This window comes from Melanostigma gelatinosum (genome assembly GCF_949748355.1).
Source record: "Melanostigma gelatinosum genome assembly, chromosome: 19".
NCBI lineage: Eukaryota > Metazoa > Chordata > Actinopteri > Perciformes > Zoarcidae > Melanostigma > Melanostigma gelatinosum.
Window position 1 is genome coordinate 16,131,336 of NC_136652.1, and position 15,058 is coordinate 16,146,393.

General features: G+C 43.0%; 2 protein-coding genes across 2 annotated transcripts; one reads left to right on the plus strand and one right to left on the minus strand.

The window, feature by feature from the left end:
- Positions 1-7,143: 7,143 nt before the first annotated feature.
- eif2b4 (eukaryotic translation initiation factor 2B, subunit 4 delta) lies at positions 7,144-11,926 on the plus strand. The gene is made up of 13 exons (XM_079291434.1): positions 7,144-7,184; positions 7,651-7,688; positions 7,792-7,972; positions 8,061-8,255; positions 8,345-8,427; positions 9,405-9,496; positions 9,588-9,702; positions 9,951-10,027; positions 10,154-10,256; positions 10,366-10,493; positions 10,670-10,847; positions 10,972-11,152; positions 11,288-11,926. The coding sequence occupies exons 1-13, from the start codon at positions 7,163-7,165 to the stop codon at positions 11,485-11,487; spliced, it is 1,593 nt and encodes a 530-aa protein (XP_079147560.1). The 5' UTR covers positions 7,144-7,162; the 3' UTR covers positions 11,488-11,926.
- A 181-nt stretch (positions 11,927-12,107) lies between these two features.
- On the minus strand, positions 12,108-14,478 carry atraid (all-trans retinoic acid-induced differentiation factor). Its single transcript, XM_079290876.1, has 7 exons — positions 14,372-14,478; positions 14,096-14,229; positions 13,749-13,817; positions 13,549-13,620; positions 13,334-13,455; positions 13,149-13,249; positions 12,108-13,043 (listed from the first exon to the last, which is right to left on the minus strand). The coding sequence occupies exons 1-7, from the start codon at positions 14,468-14,470 to the stop codon at positions 12,939-12,941; spliced, it is 702 nt and encodes a 233-aa protein (XP_079147002.1). The 5' UTR covers positions 14,471-14,478; the 3' UTR covers positions 12,108-12,938.
- Positions 14,479-15,058: the final 580 nt, after the last annotated feature.

Genomic DNA, 15,058 nt, shown 5'->3' on the forward strand with positions numbered 1-15,058 from the left:
TTCTTCTTTGTACATATCACTTATTGACTAGAGACTTCAGTTCCCACTAGTGTGAAAGACAGTTCTAAACAAATGACCAGTATTTTAGATATGTTTCATCTTATTACTTTAAACTGATGTTATAAATGTTGTCCTTGTTTGTTGGCCTGTGGAGCCTTTTGGAAATGTCATTGCTTTATGAATAAACTTTATTCAATACATTCGCTCTCATATACCTTTAAAAAAGAAGTTTACCGTATATGTGTGAGAAAACAACACGTGCTCTTGTTTGACACGTTTACTCTGGTGTACACACTGATCCACCACATTGCATCTCACCTGTCACCCGGTCACTCAGAGGCCGCCTCACCATTACAACAGGGCCATTTAAAGGGGGACACGGGCCCCAGGGTGACACCCAGAATCCCTTTATCTCCTAATTGTTTGACTGGTGAGAAAAGTTCGGGATGTGTTTCCTGTCATAACATCGTTTGGGTCTTCTGTAACAGATCACAGCCTAATTAGGAGGAAATCTACACGAACAAACCTCTAATGTATTAACTACATGGCCAATGTGGAGATGTGTTTTAGATTGTAACCAAACAGCTTAATTCCCTTCGATAGAATAAGTTCTTTCTCCAGTCCTTCATTCTGAAATCTAAACTCCGTCTAAATCTGTCCCCTCTATGAATCATGGGAGGGAGTTGCCTTCACCTCTCCATCACCTGTTCTCTCGTTTAGCCTAAATGCTGGTGACCTTTGACCGTTCTGCGCCGTTGCTTTACCACACGGGACCAGGCTCCCTGCAACAGCTGTGTCAACCTCAGCCCTGGCAACTGTTGTGCCCAGGGAAGGACAGAGAGTGGCATTAAATGTCAGACCACGTAATGAGTCAGCAGCATGAGATCAAGCAGTTCACTTTTACATGTTGGTTTGTCATTGGAGCATTGTTCTCCTTTACCAGTTTTAAATTTGAGGTTTGAGGTTGAGTTTTTCCCCCCCTTACGCCTTACATGCAGTATATTTTGCTCTTTTCTCAAGTTATCGCTCACATAATAAAAACCTACTTTGCAAATGGAGACATAATTTGTGAACATAACCACACTCTCTAACATCTCAAAACATATTATCCAGACTTTTGCCAAACAATCTCGACAGAAGAAAACATTGAGTCAGACAGGAGATGTTGTGTAATCGGTGATTTAAGTCAAATTGTCAAACTGTCCACCTCCCACGGGGGAGTTTCCTCCAAAATACAGGGGTTAATCTGCCAGGTTGTCCCATCTTGTGCATGTGCAGGACCTGATCTGGTGTCAGCTGCCAGTTTATTTCTACCAATAGAAACCCTTTATCCACTGTTGAAGAAACTCCTCTGGGGTTCGTTAGTCTAACTCCGACCATGCTGTCCTGAGGGAAATGATTTCCTCCTGTGTTGTGACCTCCCCAGAAGCAGTGGGACATTGGCAGCGGGGTAGATGGACATGACAGAGGGGAAAAAAGTGATTAGCAAACGGGGGCCCCGGGTATGTGAACACGGGTTAAAAATAACCTCCTGACCCAATTTGTAGATAACATGCAGCCCAACCGCTGAGCCCCCCCGTGTTGTCTTCTTCCCATTTTGGCTTGATTGTTCTTAAAAATGAACGGTGAACTTTTAAAGGAGTGAAACCTCAACGTTGAATCTCATTCGAACATTTATATGATCACGTTTTGTGAGAGTTTTCACGGGATACATAACATCGATATCATCAGGCTGATGATTGGAATTCAAATAAATTAAACCGAAGAGGGGTTGACAGATGGAAAAAAAAATAGATCACAGAGTAAGATGAGATCTTATGCGTGATGCATGACACATGATGAAAGAGGAGCAGATGATTAGATGAGAGACTTTGGCTGAACTGTTTGCCGGCTGGTACGTGACAGCGATCAGCTGTTGCATTAAGAGGAACAGCAGGATTATGATTTGTGTCTCAACCATTGTGTCCGGTGTGAGCCATCAAGAATCCACTCAACAGCAGAAGTAAGATATAGCACCCAGATATATCTGGCAAGGCCTTGGTGCATAGCTGGCATCAGTGGAAATGTTGCATTCGTGATACACCCTGGCTTTGGGCCATGGGAAATATTGAACAACTGTCGAAGTTAGACAACATCCTGTGGCGGAGGAAAAACAGGAGCCACAAAGATGCGATGGGGTAGCTATTTGCGGACGGCGAGTGCCTCGAAAATAGCGAGCGTTTTAAGTTTCAATATAAGCCTCCCTCTCTTAGCTCGAGCTTTCTGTGAATGAGGCCCGGGTTCCTATCGCACCCAACCCCGGCGCTGATTTTAGAACACAGGTGTTGACCTTAGCGGAGCGGCTTGTGCTTGCAGCAGAGGAAAATGAACCCCTGAGCTCCGGCCGGTTGCCTCTGCAGTAATGGTAATCACACTGTATGGTCACACGGACGCTTCTAAACAGTCTCATAAGGAACTGCGGGCTCCATACGATCACTGAGAAGAACACATCTAAAACTTCTACATTTTTACCAATTCTTTTCCCCCCCTTCCTGCTTATATTACATTCAGTGTTGTTTTGTAAGCGTCATGGCGGCAGGATGGTCACCTTGTGGCCGCCAGAGAATTTATTGCTTGTATTTATGGTGCCACGAGGGCACCCACTGAGTCGCACTCCTCACATATGATTGGCTGCACTTCTTTAACGGCGGTTTACGTGACACTTTATCAAAGGGTTTACCACATGTGGTTGACTGTGAGGCAGATTGATTTGTCTTGTTGCTACCTCTCACAAAAGGTCATCATCTCAAGACATCATGGCATCAAATAAAAGTTGTGAGGGGCCACTAAATACTTTGACAGTCACTTTGTCCTGTACTGTAAATGATACAATGAAACTAGAGGGAAGCGCGGAAACCAGACTGGGATGAAACTCAACCTCGGCTTCAGCTGTGACTTGTGGTCTCCTGTAACTGCTGTTCTGACTGTACCCCCGAAACGAATAAAACACGCCCATTGTACAGTTGCTTCCTTGTTTCTCTGTATCCCTCTCTTTCTCTTTTTTTTCTCTCCAAAAAGGAGCCATTGACATTGGGTGTAACATAGAGGGGGTGGGGGGGGGGGCTGAACAGAGGAACGGCAGGGGTGTAGGGTGTCTCGAGCCCAATGCGAACAGCTGAGAGGTGTGATTTCACAGGCTGGCTCCCCCCTGTCAGGGCCCTGATTGGGCCGGACAGGAGGCGCAGGAGAGGCCCGGGCTTCTAAAGGACACCAACAGGTGGGAGGCCGCTTTGGAGGGGGGCGCTCCTGGTGGGATAGAAAAGGCCGATCTGCAAGGCCTGTTGTGGACACAATCCACCGGGCCAGATATGGAGGAGGATGGTTGATCGCAGGATAGCTGAGGCGAAGAGAGCAGAAGGGCAGGAGGAAGTGGGGGGGGGGAATGGTTCTCAGGGAGCAGAGGGAGAGTCTGAGATGAGCTTTGAAGGGTGTAAAGGGCAGCAGGATAAGGTTGGTCTGAGAGGTTGGTCTTTTCTGTGCGTTTTTTGGTCACAAACTTGTTGCAGGTTTTGTTCTGTATTAGCGAATGTAAAAGGTTAATATTTGACATCAACAAATGGGCAATACAGTGACATGTTTTTTTGTTGACTCATAACTCATTTGCAGCACCATGTGAGTAAAATCAGGCGTCAAACCAGTTGTCAGATGTGTTCTGTAGGTTTTACGACAGATGCAACACACAGAGCCTGACACCTTTGTCAGGTGAGGGGAAGCTGAAGTGCAATACAGGAAATTCGCATCACAGTCTAAATCAAAGAAAAAGGGCAAGTCTCTCCAATGGCCATTTGGTTTGGAGCTGGTTGCCATAGCAGTGGTTCGTTTATCAAGGACGTCACCACAAGACAGCGTAGGAGAAGCTTATTGAACCCAATGTGGACTCAAGCCGCTCAGCACGGAGAACCACGAGAGGAGACGCAACAGAACTCAGTTAAGGTGAGTAAAAAACATTTTCAATTCCTTTCAAATGTGATTCCTTTTAACATTGATTTCTTGTTGTTTTCTGCTCTTTAAAAAGGGACATGATCGCACAGTTGTTGGGATCAACATGACTTGGCATGGCACAATGCTTAGGAAATAGTACGGATTGTGACCTTTGTGTGCTGGAAGTCAGAATTCGCCTCGCCCTCCAGAGTTATTTATCACAAGGGATTTAAGCATCATTACATTGGCATTACCCATCAAAGAGCTGCACGGGCTGGAATTTAGCAGTATTCATACTTACTGTCAGGGACAAACAATGTAGTTCATCTTTTTCTATTTTAGTATCAGAGGGCCCTGCTTTTTGCTTGTATTAGACAACAACAACGAATCTCAAATAAGCCACACTTTCAACAGCTATTCAACTTGACATTTCCCCTTCTGTCAAACTGAACTTTGGACTTTTGTGGCGCAGATGCTCGTGTCTCTTGAGCCCCATCCTTCCTGCGCGCTCTGTCACAGTTAACCATTCTTAAGCCGGTTGTTCCTGCTACTCTGCAACTGCGACTATGAAAGGGTGCTTTGTGTCCGAGGAGCGGTGAATCCATTTGTTGCCCCTTGCGAGGACATGCTTCCTTATATCGCCATATTAATACACCACTTATGGAATGTAAGGAAGTGTGTGGTTTCAAGGGGTTTTGAGCACCAACCACACTGGGAAGAAGAGACACACTGGTCCTGTTTTTTACTGAACGTCTATTTTTTAAATTGAATGTTACAAAAGATGTAGCTTCGTTCAGCATGATTCATGATTGCCTGAGTGCTCCTTTGTCTGTTTTATGAGCTGGGAGGGGGATGTCAGGGTTCATGAGCATGTGTGGCAGGACACAACAGGTGAAAGGTCTGTTCCCTCTCCTCCAGCTCAGGCACAGTTAGTATTACCCTCAGCGCCGATGATCGGGTCTCAGGGACTTCTTGAAAGAATTCCTGCCCTTCCCCAACGGCTGACAGTCATGGAGGATTGACAGACCACAGCTGTCACCCATTATAGCAACCGCAGGACTCTGAAAAAAGGAAGAGGGGGAGGGAGGGCAGAGATGTGGAGCTGTCACTGAGGGTGAAGGTTTGCTCCTGCAGGCTGGATTTGGAAGGAAATAGGGCGATGTCACCGGCTGTCAGGGTTCCCAACCCTCTAAATAGGAACTATCTGCTTGGTCCCATGGTGACACTTGTTTCTGTGTTGTAACTACGCAGGATGTGTCAATAAAGACTCTGGGATGATGTTGTTTTTCTCTCTCTGTGTTTCATCAGGTAAGGCTGAAGAGGACATGACCGCCCGATCGCTCGCAGATGACATCCACCCTTTATTTTCACTCCTTCTCCTCCCTCATTTCCTTCTTTTTCTATGTCCTCTACCCTCTACCCTCTCCTCCCTCCTCACTGCATGCCCCGTCCTGCTCTCATTCGCTCTGCCTCTTGCAGCTGAAGCAACACACCTTGCTGTGGCTGGTCAAACGGAACCAAGTCAGGTGTTTCTGTGAGGTTTGGTCCCCTTCAACCAGCTACTGCGTCGTGAATTCAGTCAGCGCAGAATCAAAGACACAGTGGCGTTGCGGTGTGTGCTGCATACTTTAGAGGTGGTGGTCTACTGACATTGATCGATTATTTTCTTCAGGAATTTGGTGTTGTTTGTTTTTCCTGTATGGCAATGGATGTTTGAAAAAAAGCAAATAAAAGATTGATGACAACATATACAGTGGTGAATTAAAATTCTTCTCAATGTCTGAAGTCTCACAAACATTTAATGGATGTAAAATACAGATTCATAGAGTCAGTTTTCTTTATTCCATTTTAAATTGTATGTGTTTATGAGTTGTTGTTTTTTGAGAGTGATATAACAAGTGTGAATTCCCTCCAAATATGTAGAATTAAAGTCTGATGAAAACATATATTGCACTACCAAAAACTTAATTAATAGGTGAATTATACAAAATGCGCAATACATTATTCAGCAAAAAATACCTCCACCAAAAGTCAAACTTGACCTGTTTAAAAGGAAATGAGACACAGTGAGACTCCGTGAGACTAGGTGATTGTAATAATGATAATAATAATAATGTTATGATGCTTTTGTCCACCCTCTTTTCCATTCTTTCATAATTCCAGGATTATTTTGTGAGATGATTTGATTTTCCTTCAGTATATTCAAAAAGAGCAGCAGAAAACAATTGATTTGAGAGTGCTGTAAATGAAATTGCTCAATTTGGTACAAGTAAACAAACAAACAAACAAAAGTATAAATACTCGCTTTTCTGATAAATGCCGTGCTATCGCAGTACATGAAGCCTTTTAGATACTCTCCTCATGGCATATGTGATATAGGGATTTAGACAACAAATGCACATACTAACATGTCATTTATCTGTCTTGAATCTCAGAACAAATGTTTCATCCCATTTCATTTATTTGTGTGATTCTTAAAAATGTATTTCAATCTCTTATTAAGTCCAACTACATATCAGTTCAGAGTCTGACGATGCACCCTGAGTTTATACCAGATGATTCAGAACCACGGACTGCCTCCATGATTCCCACAATGATAAGAATCATGTTCAGTGATGTTTTGTGTATTTGCTGATAATGCTGCAGGAATTGTGGAAGGCCAATAAAACAGAAGTTACAGTATATGTTTAAAGGTGCAACATCTACCAACTGAATTAAAAATGCAACACAACTTTCATGTTTTTAGGTATTAAATCATGGCTTATACCCCTGTAGACATTCCTGTATTTTGTCAATCAATCAACAATCAGAATCACGGGGATTTAGGGGAAATTAAAAAATTATAATAATTCATAGGCTAATTCATAGTTTATAAAAGAAATGCCATGTAGTGCAGTGAGATTTACTGATGAATGAATAAAGATTATGAGTTGTAGGTTGCAAACAACAATAAATGATGAGTAAAATGAGGATAAAGAATCTATCAATATATTAATAATAAATATAAGTAACTGTAACAAGGTGGTCTGGTCATTGTGAGCAGAAAGTTAGTACAAAAATGTGTAACATACAACTAAAGACATGACATTTTACAGGAAACCGCCTCTAAGAATTAAAGTGATTGTGGCCACAAGGGGGCGATATACGTTTTCTGGGTCGGTAGTTTCTGCAGCAGCAGAGGAAGTTGAGCAGCATCGTAAACATGGCTGACAGTGGAGTGACAGGTGAGTTCGGGAGTGTGTAAAAGCTGGACTTTGTAACGGTTTACAGGTATTTTGATACCTTAATGGTGTGCGCAGCGACGAAATGTCTCGCGCTTGTTTTGCGGTCTTTGGGTTTGTCTTGAAGCAAAGTTAATTTCCCCTTATGCTAGTGCTGCTAACGTTAGCATTGCAAGCGGTACCATTGCGCGAGACAGGAGGCAGTCGTGTTATTGCATCATTTTTTCGATTGTTTATTTTAAACGAACAGAACAACTAAACCTGTCTGTTTTAAATTGTCCCTGTTATGTGCAGATGATAGTTGCCGACCAGTCATGTGACTGTTTTCGTTAGCATGCTGCAAACCTAGCAAGTTAAATGGCATGACTGTATAGTCAGCTAACAGCAGAACTGCAGGACTGGAAGGAAGGCTGCTCCTGTCATTACAGCCTAATGCATTCATTTAACCATTCATTGGTTGTTTTTACAGATGGACTTTGCAATACAGATGACATTGCACAAGCAAAGGTTGGTATGTTCATGAGTTTTGCAACACTCGTGTAAGGCTGCCTATTTGGCACGATTGTAACGTCTTCGTTGAACCCACTCTCTGACATGTGTGCCTGAACAGACTGAAGGCAAAGAGCTGACCAAAGAGGAGAAGCAGCGGCTGAGGAAAGAGAAGAAACAGCAGAGGAAAGGCAAAGAGAAAAAAGATGACAAGGCTTCACATGAAGGGGAAAAGAAGAAGAAGAAAGAAGAGAAGCCCGTCAGTTCAGCTCCCCAGCCTCTAACACAGCCCTCACAGAAAGGTGCATATCATTCAGACAGCACCAATGATTGCATCTGTGATATTTGCAGGAAAGGAAATGTTCTTTCTAACTGATCCTCACTCTGTAGTGCCTGCTCCTGCACCGGTTCCCGTGCCTGCCTCAGAAACAGAAACTGCTGCACCGGCAGACAAGCCAGTGAAGAGTAAAGCAGACATGAAAGCGGAGAGGAGAGCTCGGCAAGAGGCCGAGAGGGCCTCAAAACAGGGCAAGAAGGGAGACGTGGGGCAGCCGGCTAGGCAGCCGCCGAGTGAGCTGCAGCCAGGTACTGTAGTGGCCAGCAGGCCAGCATAAGAAGTGATTTATACATGATGTAGTGGGGAGAAAGTCACACTTTTTTTAACGTGTTTCCAGTGGTGAAGAGGCTCCCAGAACATGTCCAAATGGACAACCCGGACGTTTTAAAGAAACTGGCAAAGAAATTGGAAAGACAACAGGTTAGCGACTTCATGTGTCATCTCTAAAAAAAAAAAACTTTAATCTTGAAAAAGCATGCTTTGTCTGGTTGAGCTCAGTTTGCCTTGATGGCATACACTGCCAGTCACTACAAATTATGAGAGCCCTTTGTGTTCGCATGTTTGGTTAAATCTCGGGCACGAAACTTCCTTTATGAATTCATCGTAAATATCTTGAAAAGAGAAAATAAGGCGGAAGATACTAAATGAGTTGGGGCGTGTTGGTGACTCTTAACGATCTCATTGAAAAGGACTTACATACCCTTTATGTTGGTTGTTTTAATCAAACACCTGTTGGAAATAACATAATATATCATGTGTTTTATTTACTATATAATGTGTGGGAGCAGCATATTTCTCTGACTCTTACAAGCGTACGTTTATACTACTAACTAACTTCTGAATCCTGCTCATTCTGAATTTCCTGTTTCGTTACCGATTCTCTAATTTGAGGGTATTTACAACAAGGACAGTTCACGAAACGTCAGCAACAATCCTAAAATGTGCTCAGATAACGAGTTCTAACTGCATGTGATCATACCTAACATTTCTTTCAGACACCAGGGTGCAATGCTGCTACAAATGTCAAGGTCTGACCTTCCTGAATCTAAATGTGTGCCATTGACATTCGTCTAGTTTTGTTTGCTAACCTGTAATTGTTGTCGTACTCCAGCGCCGCTCAGTAAATTGGAGAAGTTGAGGATGTTGTTTGGTCCATTGAGACAGAGGCGGTGTGTCGGTGGTTTGTGTTCGTTTGAGGAGCTGAAAACGTGTTAAATGTATCGTTTTGTTGTTTGTTGTGCAGGTCTGTGGTTGCACTTCATGCTGCTCTGTTTGTACTTTGATTGTATTGACAACAAAATCGGACATCATAAAAAGGTTTCCTGTGTCGTCAAAGTTAAAGATGAACAAGTCTCACAACATTTGTCTTTTTTCGGCTCTAATCTGCTTTATTTCAGATCCCACTCCGGTTGGACTACGGCTACAAAGTCAGCCTGTTTTCTCATCTCCACCAGTACAGTCGCAAACTCCCTCTAACACAGCAACTCGGGTAAACTGACCGTATAGTACAGTAGGATGTTTGGCCAATAAGATTATCTTAAATCTCCCTTCTTGCTATTGACTGTTTTTGTCTGCTGCAGCATTCCCTCCACAGTGATTCATCCTGCTATAGTTCGCCTGGGCCTCCAGTATTCACAGGGCATCGTGGCAGGATCCAACGCTCGCTCTGTGGCGCTGCTGCACGCCTTCAAACAGGTACGAAGCACTAATTGGTCTCACTGCATTACCATCCCATTGTGCTTTTTAGACTGCGACAAAAAAATACAAGGTCCCATTTGCGATGCAGTTTAGCTCCTGGCTGTCCATCCAAGCAATGCAGCTCAGCGCCAGATTTTTTAGCAGCCAGCAACATTCTCTAATATTCGGTTAAAACACGTGATTTTTTGTTGTGGTTTGATTTCAAGTCAACAAAGTAAAGCAATGTTCTTTTCCCCCCCTTTCAGGTAATAAGAGACTATACTACGCCTCCAAATGAGGAGCTATCTAGAGACTTGGTCAACAAGCTGAAACCTTATATCAGGTACAAGCAAGAGTTCCAAAGAGAGTCCTACCCAGCACTTTTATTACAGTTCTCTGAATGTGTCAAAAAATTACATTTGACTGTTTAACACATACGATTGTTGCTTCTGTCTTATTTTCCTCGCAGTTTTTTGAATCAGTGTCGCCCTCTGTCAGCCAGCATGGGTAATGCAATCAAATACATCAAGAAAGAGATCTCCAACATTCCGAGTCAATACAAAGAAGAAGAGGTTCTTGTCACACTTGATACACTCATACAACGTGACTTAATGTTACCGATGCACAGTTTCCATCTCCCCCCCCCCCCCCCCCTCATGATTTCTCTCTTCCTCTGTTCAGGCAAAGAGCAAACTGCTGCACTGTATCGAGTGCTACATTGACGAGAAGATCATCCTCGCTGCTAAAGCTATTGCCAAGTACTCCATAGAAAAGATCAGCGACGGAGACGTCATCCTAGTTTATGGATGGTAAGACTCTTAAAGCTGACATGCAAGGAAAAACATTTAGTTTAAATGTCATTCGTGTCTCCAGACCGTTCTTAAACACTTTCTCTTCCCTTTTCTTGCCTCGCCTGTAAAGCTCCCCTCTTCCTTCCACATTCTCGAATGTAAACCCGCCATCTCTTCTTCCATGTCTGCCTCAGCTCGTCGCTGGTCAACCACATCTTGTGCGAGGCCTTTGACAAGAACAGGAAGTTCCGCGTGATCGTGGTGGACAGCCGGCCCCGACTGGAGGGCCGGGAGGCCCTGAGGCGCCTCGTCCAGAGAGGCATCAGCTGCACCTACGTCCTCATCTCGGCCGTCTCCTACATCCTTCCAGAGGTACATTCGCACGTTCCAGAAAGGTGTTCATATTTACCCAAAGAGTAGCCAAAGCAAATACAAATATTTTCTCTTTTTTTGTGTGTTTATGTCGTAATAAAGCTTTGATCTTGGACCTCCACAGGTATCCAAGGTGTTCCTTGGTGCTCACGCTCTGCTGGCCAACGGGTACGTCATGTCCCGCGTGGGGACGTCACAGATAGCTCTGGTGGCCCGAGCCTTTAATGTGCCTGTGCTGGTGTGTTGTGAGACCTACAAGTTTTGTGAGAGGGTGCAGACGGATTCCTTCGTGTCCAATGAACTAGGTATGGGAGAAAAAATTGTCGGCGGCTGGTTGGGTTTGTTGAATTGTTTGCGTAAATATGTCACGTCGAGTGCTGCTCTCTGCTCAGTTCTACCCGTGTGGCATTAGAGAGTGAATCTCCATCTGTGCGTTCCAGATGATCCCGATGACCTCATTGTGACGCGTAAAGGGAAGACCCAGCTGGAGCACTGGCAGCAGGTGCCCTCGCTTGGCCTACTCAACCTGGTGTATGACGTGACGCCGCCGGACTTCGTGGACTTAGTCATCACAGATCTTGGAATGATCCCGTGCACCTCGGTCCCTGTGGTGCTCCGAGTCAAAAACGTGGACCAGTGAACAACCTGCTGCTCAGACTCCGGTTCTCTGTGTTTATTCTTCTTTTGATGGGGGAAGTTTGTGAGCTTGAACGCTTGCACACAACACAAAATATCATGCTTTGAGCATGCAATAAATATATATCTGAAATGGCAAAGGCTTCTTTTAAACAGAGTCCATGTGTGTTTTTATGGGATTGGATAATTACAGATTCGTTCCCTCGGGGTGAGGAGGGGAGTTCTGTCTTTTTTTTTTTAAATATCGGGTAAAGGCTAGATGTTTTATTAGATCTTTGTTGTGAATGTTTCTTTACAACTGCACATTTAATTGCCTGTATTTAGAGCAGAACAATTCACTGTGATTCACAGCACGCACTCATTGCAATTTAAACGAGCCAGAAATGGTTTCCTAATCACTCCGAGCTGCAGTACATTATCTCTGAAGAACTTATGAGAGCCAAAACATTCCTCTGGCTAGTTTTTAGGGACCGGCTCAATTGAACAAGATAACGTGAGACATAAACCCGGGAGTAAACATTTTTTTTTTTGGCAAAGGATGTCTGACTGTTTATTGTTGTGTCGTCAAAGTCAACACATGGTGCTCGCACGCTTCAAAGCTCATATTGGCGCACATCAAGTTATCCACAGATACAGTTTCCTTGAAAGTAGCCGTTTATTAGTTAATGCACTAGTTGATATTCTGTTATCTAATGAGCATACCAGGACTGCTTATGACAATGTACGTCTTAACTAATTAGGCGACATTTCCAAAAACGAGTCCACACAGGATGTTCAAATTTACAAATGCTTGTATTTGCATGTTCTCATGGCGGTAACTCAAGCAAAGCAATATATATTTATTATTAATATATTTAGAACCCTGAATGAAAAAGTGAAACTAACTTGCTTCATCTCGAAGTCGAAACACACAAGATGTGGTAACAGCATAACAACAAACCGACAACCTACTGAAGTCCTTCAGTTAAACTCAATGTCTCACGGTTTTTTAATAACTTCATACAGAAAATCTTACTTTTGATGATTCACATCACGATTCATCGAGGGAACCTGACTTGGTTTTTTTGCTCTGAGTGAAGTACATGTTCAACATGAAGTAAACAATTTGCCAAATTCTACAGATGTCCTCTAATGTGCATGTGGACATGTAGCTCCATCGTGTAAACTCGCACATTCACTGCTTGTTTGGCACAATTAACAGCAAATTCTCAGAATTTTCTTACACATTTCGTTAATGTCGCGTGTCGGTCAACTACATTTAAAAATATAATTATAATGGTAACAGTGGTATTATTGCCAAAAATGTAAAAACTATTTAAAACAGATAAAAATAAAGTTAAATTAAACAATGTTTAAAAGAAGTCTGGGGTCATCTCAGACTCCGTGTCAGCATCTTCCCTTTCAGTTTCAGCTCAGTAGATCATTGCAGGTAAAGAAGTCGATTGCAGTTCAGCCTCACTGTGACTTGACCTTCCGTCTCTGCGTGGCCCACAGCAGGAAAGAGACCACAACCGTAAACGCCCCGAGAGGCCCAAACACCAGGCGATTCGGGAACTCCCCCTATTGACAAATGACAACAAAGACACAAGCAAAAGATCCAGCAATGTTAAACCAGTGAAACACACAACATGAATGATTAACACGAAGCTGCTCGCAGGAACTGACCTCTCGGAGACACTTGTATCCGTGAAAGTTCACCGCACAGCTGCACTCAAAGAAGCTGGGGCCGTAGGGGGCGCAGAGGGAGTTCTCCGGGCAGTTAATGGCTGAGGATTGTTAATAATTATGAGACGAACGCTTGTGTTTAGATCCCCTGTGTCACAATGGAAGAGTGTGAGATGGGAACTTACACAGCTGTCCAGTCTGGTTGCACATATCTTTCTGGCCTTCACAAAGGCGGTTCGGCTTTTCGATCTCCACCTTTTCCCACGAAGTGTTGCCCCCTGGGCAAACTATGTGTTGCGGCAAAATCCTACAGACACACAAAAACATTGACTTTTAAAGAGATAATGCTTCATACTCAGGAGCAGCTGTCACAGTTCAGTGTTTACGACAGAATACTTACAACACATTTAACTCAGTAAATCCTTGAAATGCCGTGTCGCTGATGTTGACAATAGGATTGAGTGAGAGGTCTCTGAAAAGAGAGTTTTTAAAGTTAAAAAGGGCAACAACTAAACGGTTCCATATGGATACTGATAATAAATAACAAATAAGACATGTACACGTTACTGAGTGTTATGAAACTGTGGTAACTGTACATACATCATTAATGCTTTTGATGCTCCATGAAGAGCCTCCACGTGAGTTAGTGAACAATTAGACAGATCCAACCTGATACAAACAACAACAAAAAACCTGATTATGAAGATTTCGATTTAAGTTACACCCGATGTCATTGGTATTACACTCAGACAAAGAGTACATCATTAGCAGCCTACCTCCTAATTATCATATTGACAAAGATAAACAAATACAAACAAGTACAGCTAACTTAAAATTGAGGTTGTTTTACTTTTACCCCATCTGGTTATCCACACGCCATTTATTAAGGTGTACTCAAATGTAACCTCTGTTTTCGACAGACCGTGAAGGCGTCATTGAAGTCCTACCCGATGATGTGTTCAGGGTCGCCCGTGTTGTCATGTCTCAAGCAGCAGCGCCCGTCTATCCGACCAGCAGACAAGGAGCAAAACTGGCCCACTGCGGTGCCGTTCAGGACCGCGCCGCTGCAGAGCTCACATACCTGCGATTACAAACCATTACGAAGGGGAGAAAGAGGTTGTAAACAACAATCTTTCAGATCATCCCCTTGAACATCCACCAAAACTCGCTGTTGGTGTCATTTACTGATTCTAGTAGAAACCATTGCCAAATCCAAGTCTTACCTGCAGCTCGTTCAGCTGATAACATGCGTAAAAACATAAATTCAAGATCAAAACAAGCACTACAGGTTTAAGCTGGCTGCATCCAGCTATCATTTTCATCGACTGAAGTCATATGACTCTACTGTAACAGACATGTGACAGGAAGCAGGTCCACGATCTACAAGTCTAACTCTATTTTGCGCTGCAATTACGCATACACTCAATTTAAAGCATAGTATACGATTATGTAGTTAATAACAAACTGCAGCGCATGAATACATATTGTAAGCATCTAGCTTGTTCATTGCTGCAGAACAAAATACAACATTTCTATATAATTAATTCAGCAGTGAATCAAAAAGCCTTAATTTAATGTTTTAATGCGATCAATGGATGCAACACCTTCAATGCATTCGGACATTTTTTCCATTTATAATCTATGTATGACATAAGTCCATCAGCCAAAGTAGATTGCAAAATTACAGTCCTATTTCATTACATTTCTAGAATTGTTGACAAAATCTAGACGCATTTTATTTCAGACTGTAATGAATTTTGACTGCGCTTTCACTGTCACTTTGGGTTGCACCAAATAAAGTGTGTAATTTAAGTTAGATGATCTTATGAGATTCAAAATACATTTAAAAAACATGTCAGTGACAAATGTATGTTATTTTATTAAAGGGTTATGTGTTATGCCTGTACATT

What these genes read in the sequence shown, in the direction of transcription:
- eif2b4 (XM_079291434.1), top strand. Translation starts at nt 7,163, where the DNA reads ATGGCTGACAGTGGAGTGACAG. An exon ending in GCCGAGTGAGCTGCAGCCAG is followed by an intron (nt 8,256 to 8,344) that starts GTACTGTAGTGG and finishes ACGTGTTTCCAG; the next exon opens with TGGTGAAGAGGCTCCCAGAA. An exon ending in GTCATCCTAGTTTATGGATG is followed by an intron (nt 10,494 to 10,669) that starts GTAAGACTCTTA and finishes TGTCTGCCTCAG; the next exon opens with CTCGTCGCTGGTCAACCACA.
- atraid (XM_079290876.1), bottom strand. Translation starts at nt 14,470, where the DNA reads ATGAAAATGATAGCTGGATGCAGCCAGCTTAAACCTGTAGTGCTTGTT. An exon ending in ATCAGCTGAACGAGCTGCAG is followed by an intron (nt 14,230 to 14,371) that starts GTAAGACTTGGA and finishes TTGTAATCGCAG; the next exon opens with GTATGTGAGCTCTGCAGCGG. An exon ending in GATACAAGTGTCTCCGAGAG is followed by an intron (nt 13,044 to 13,148) that starts GTCAGTTCCTGC and finishes ATTTGTCAATAG; the next exon opens with GGGGAGTTCCCGAATCGCCT.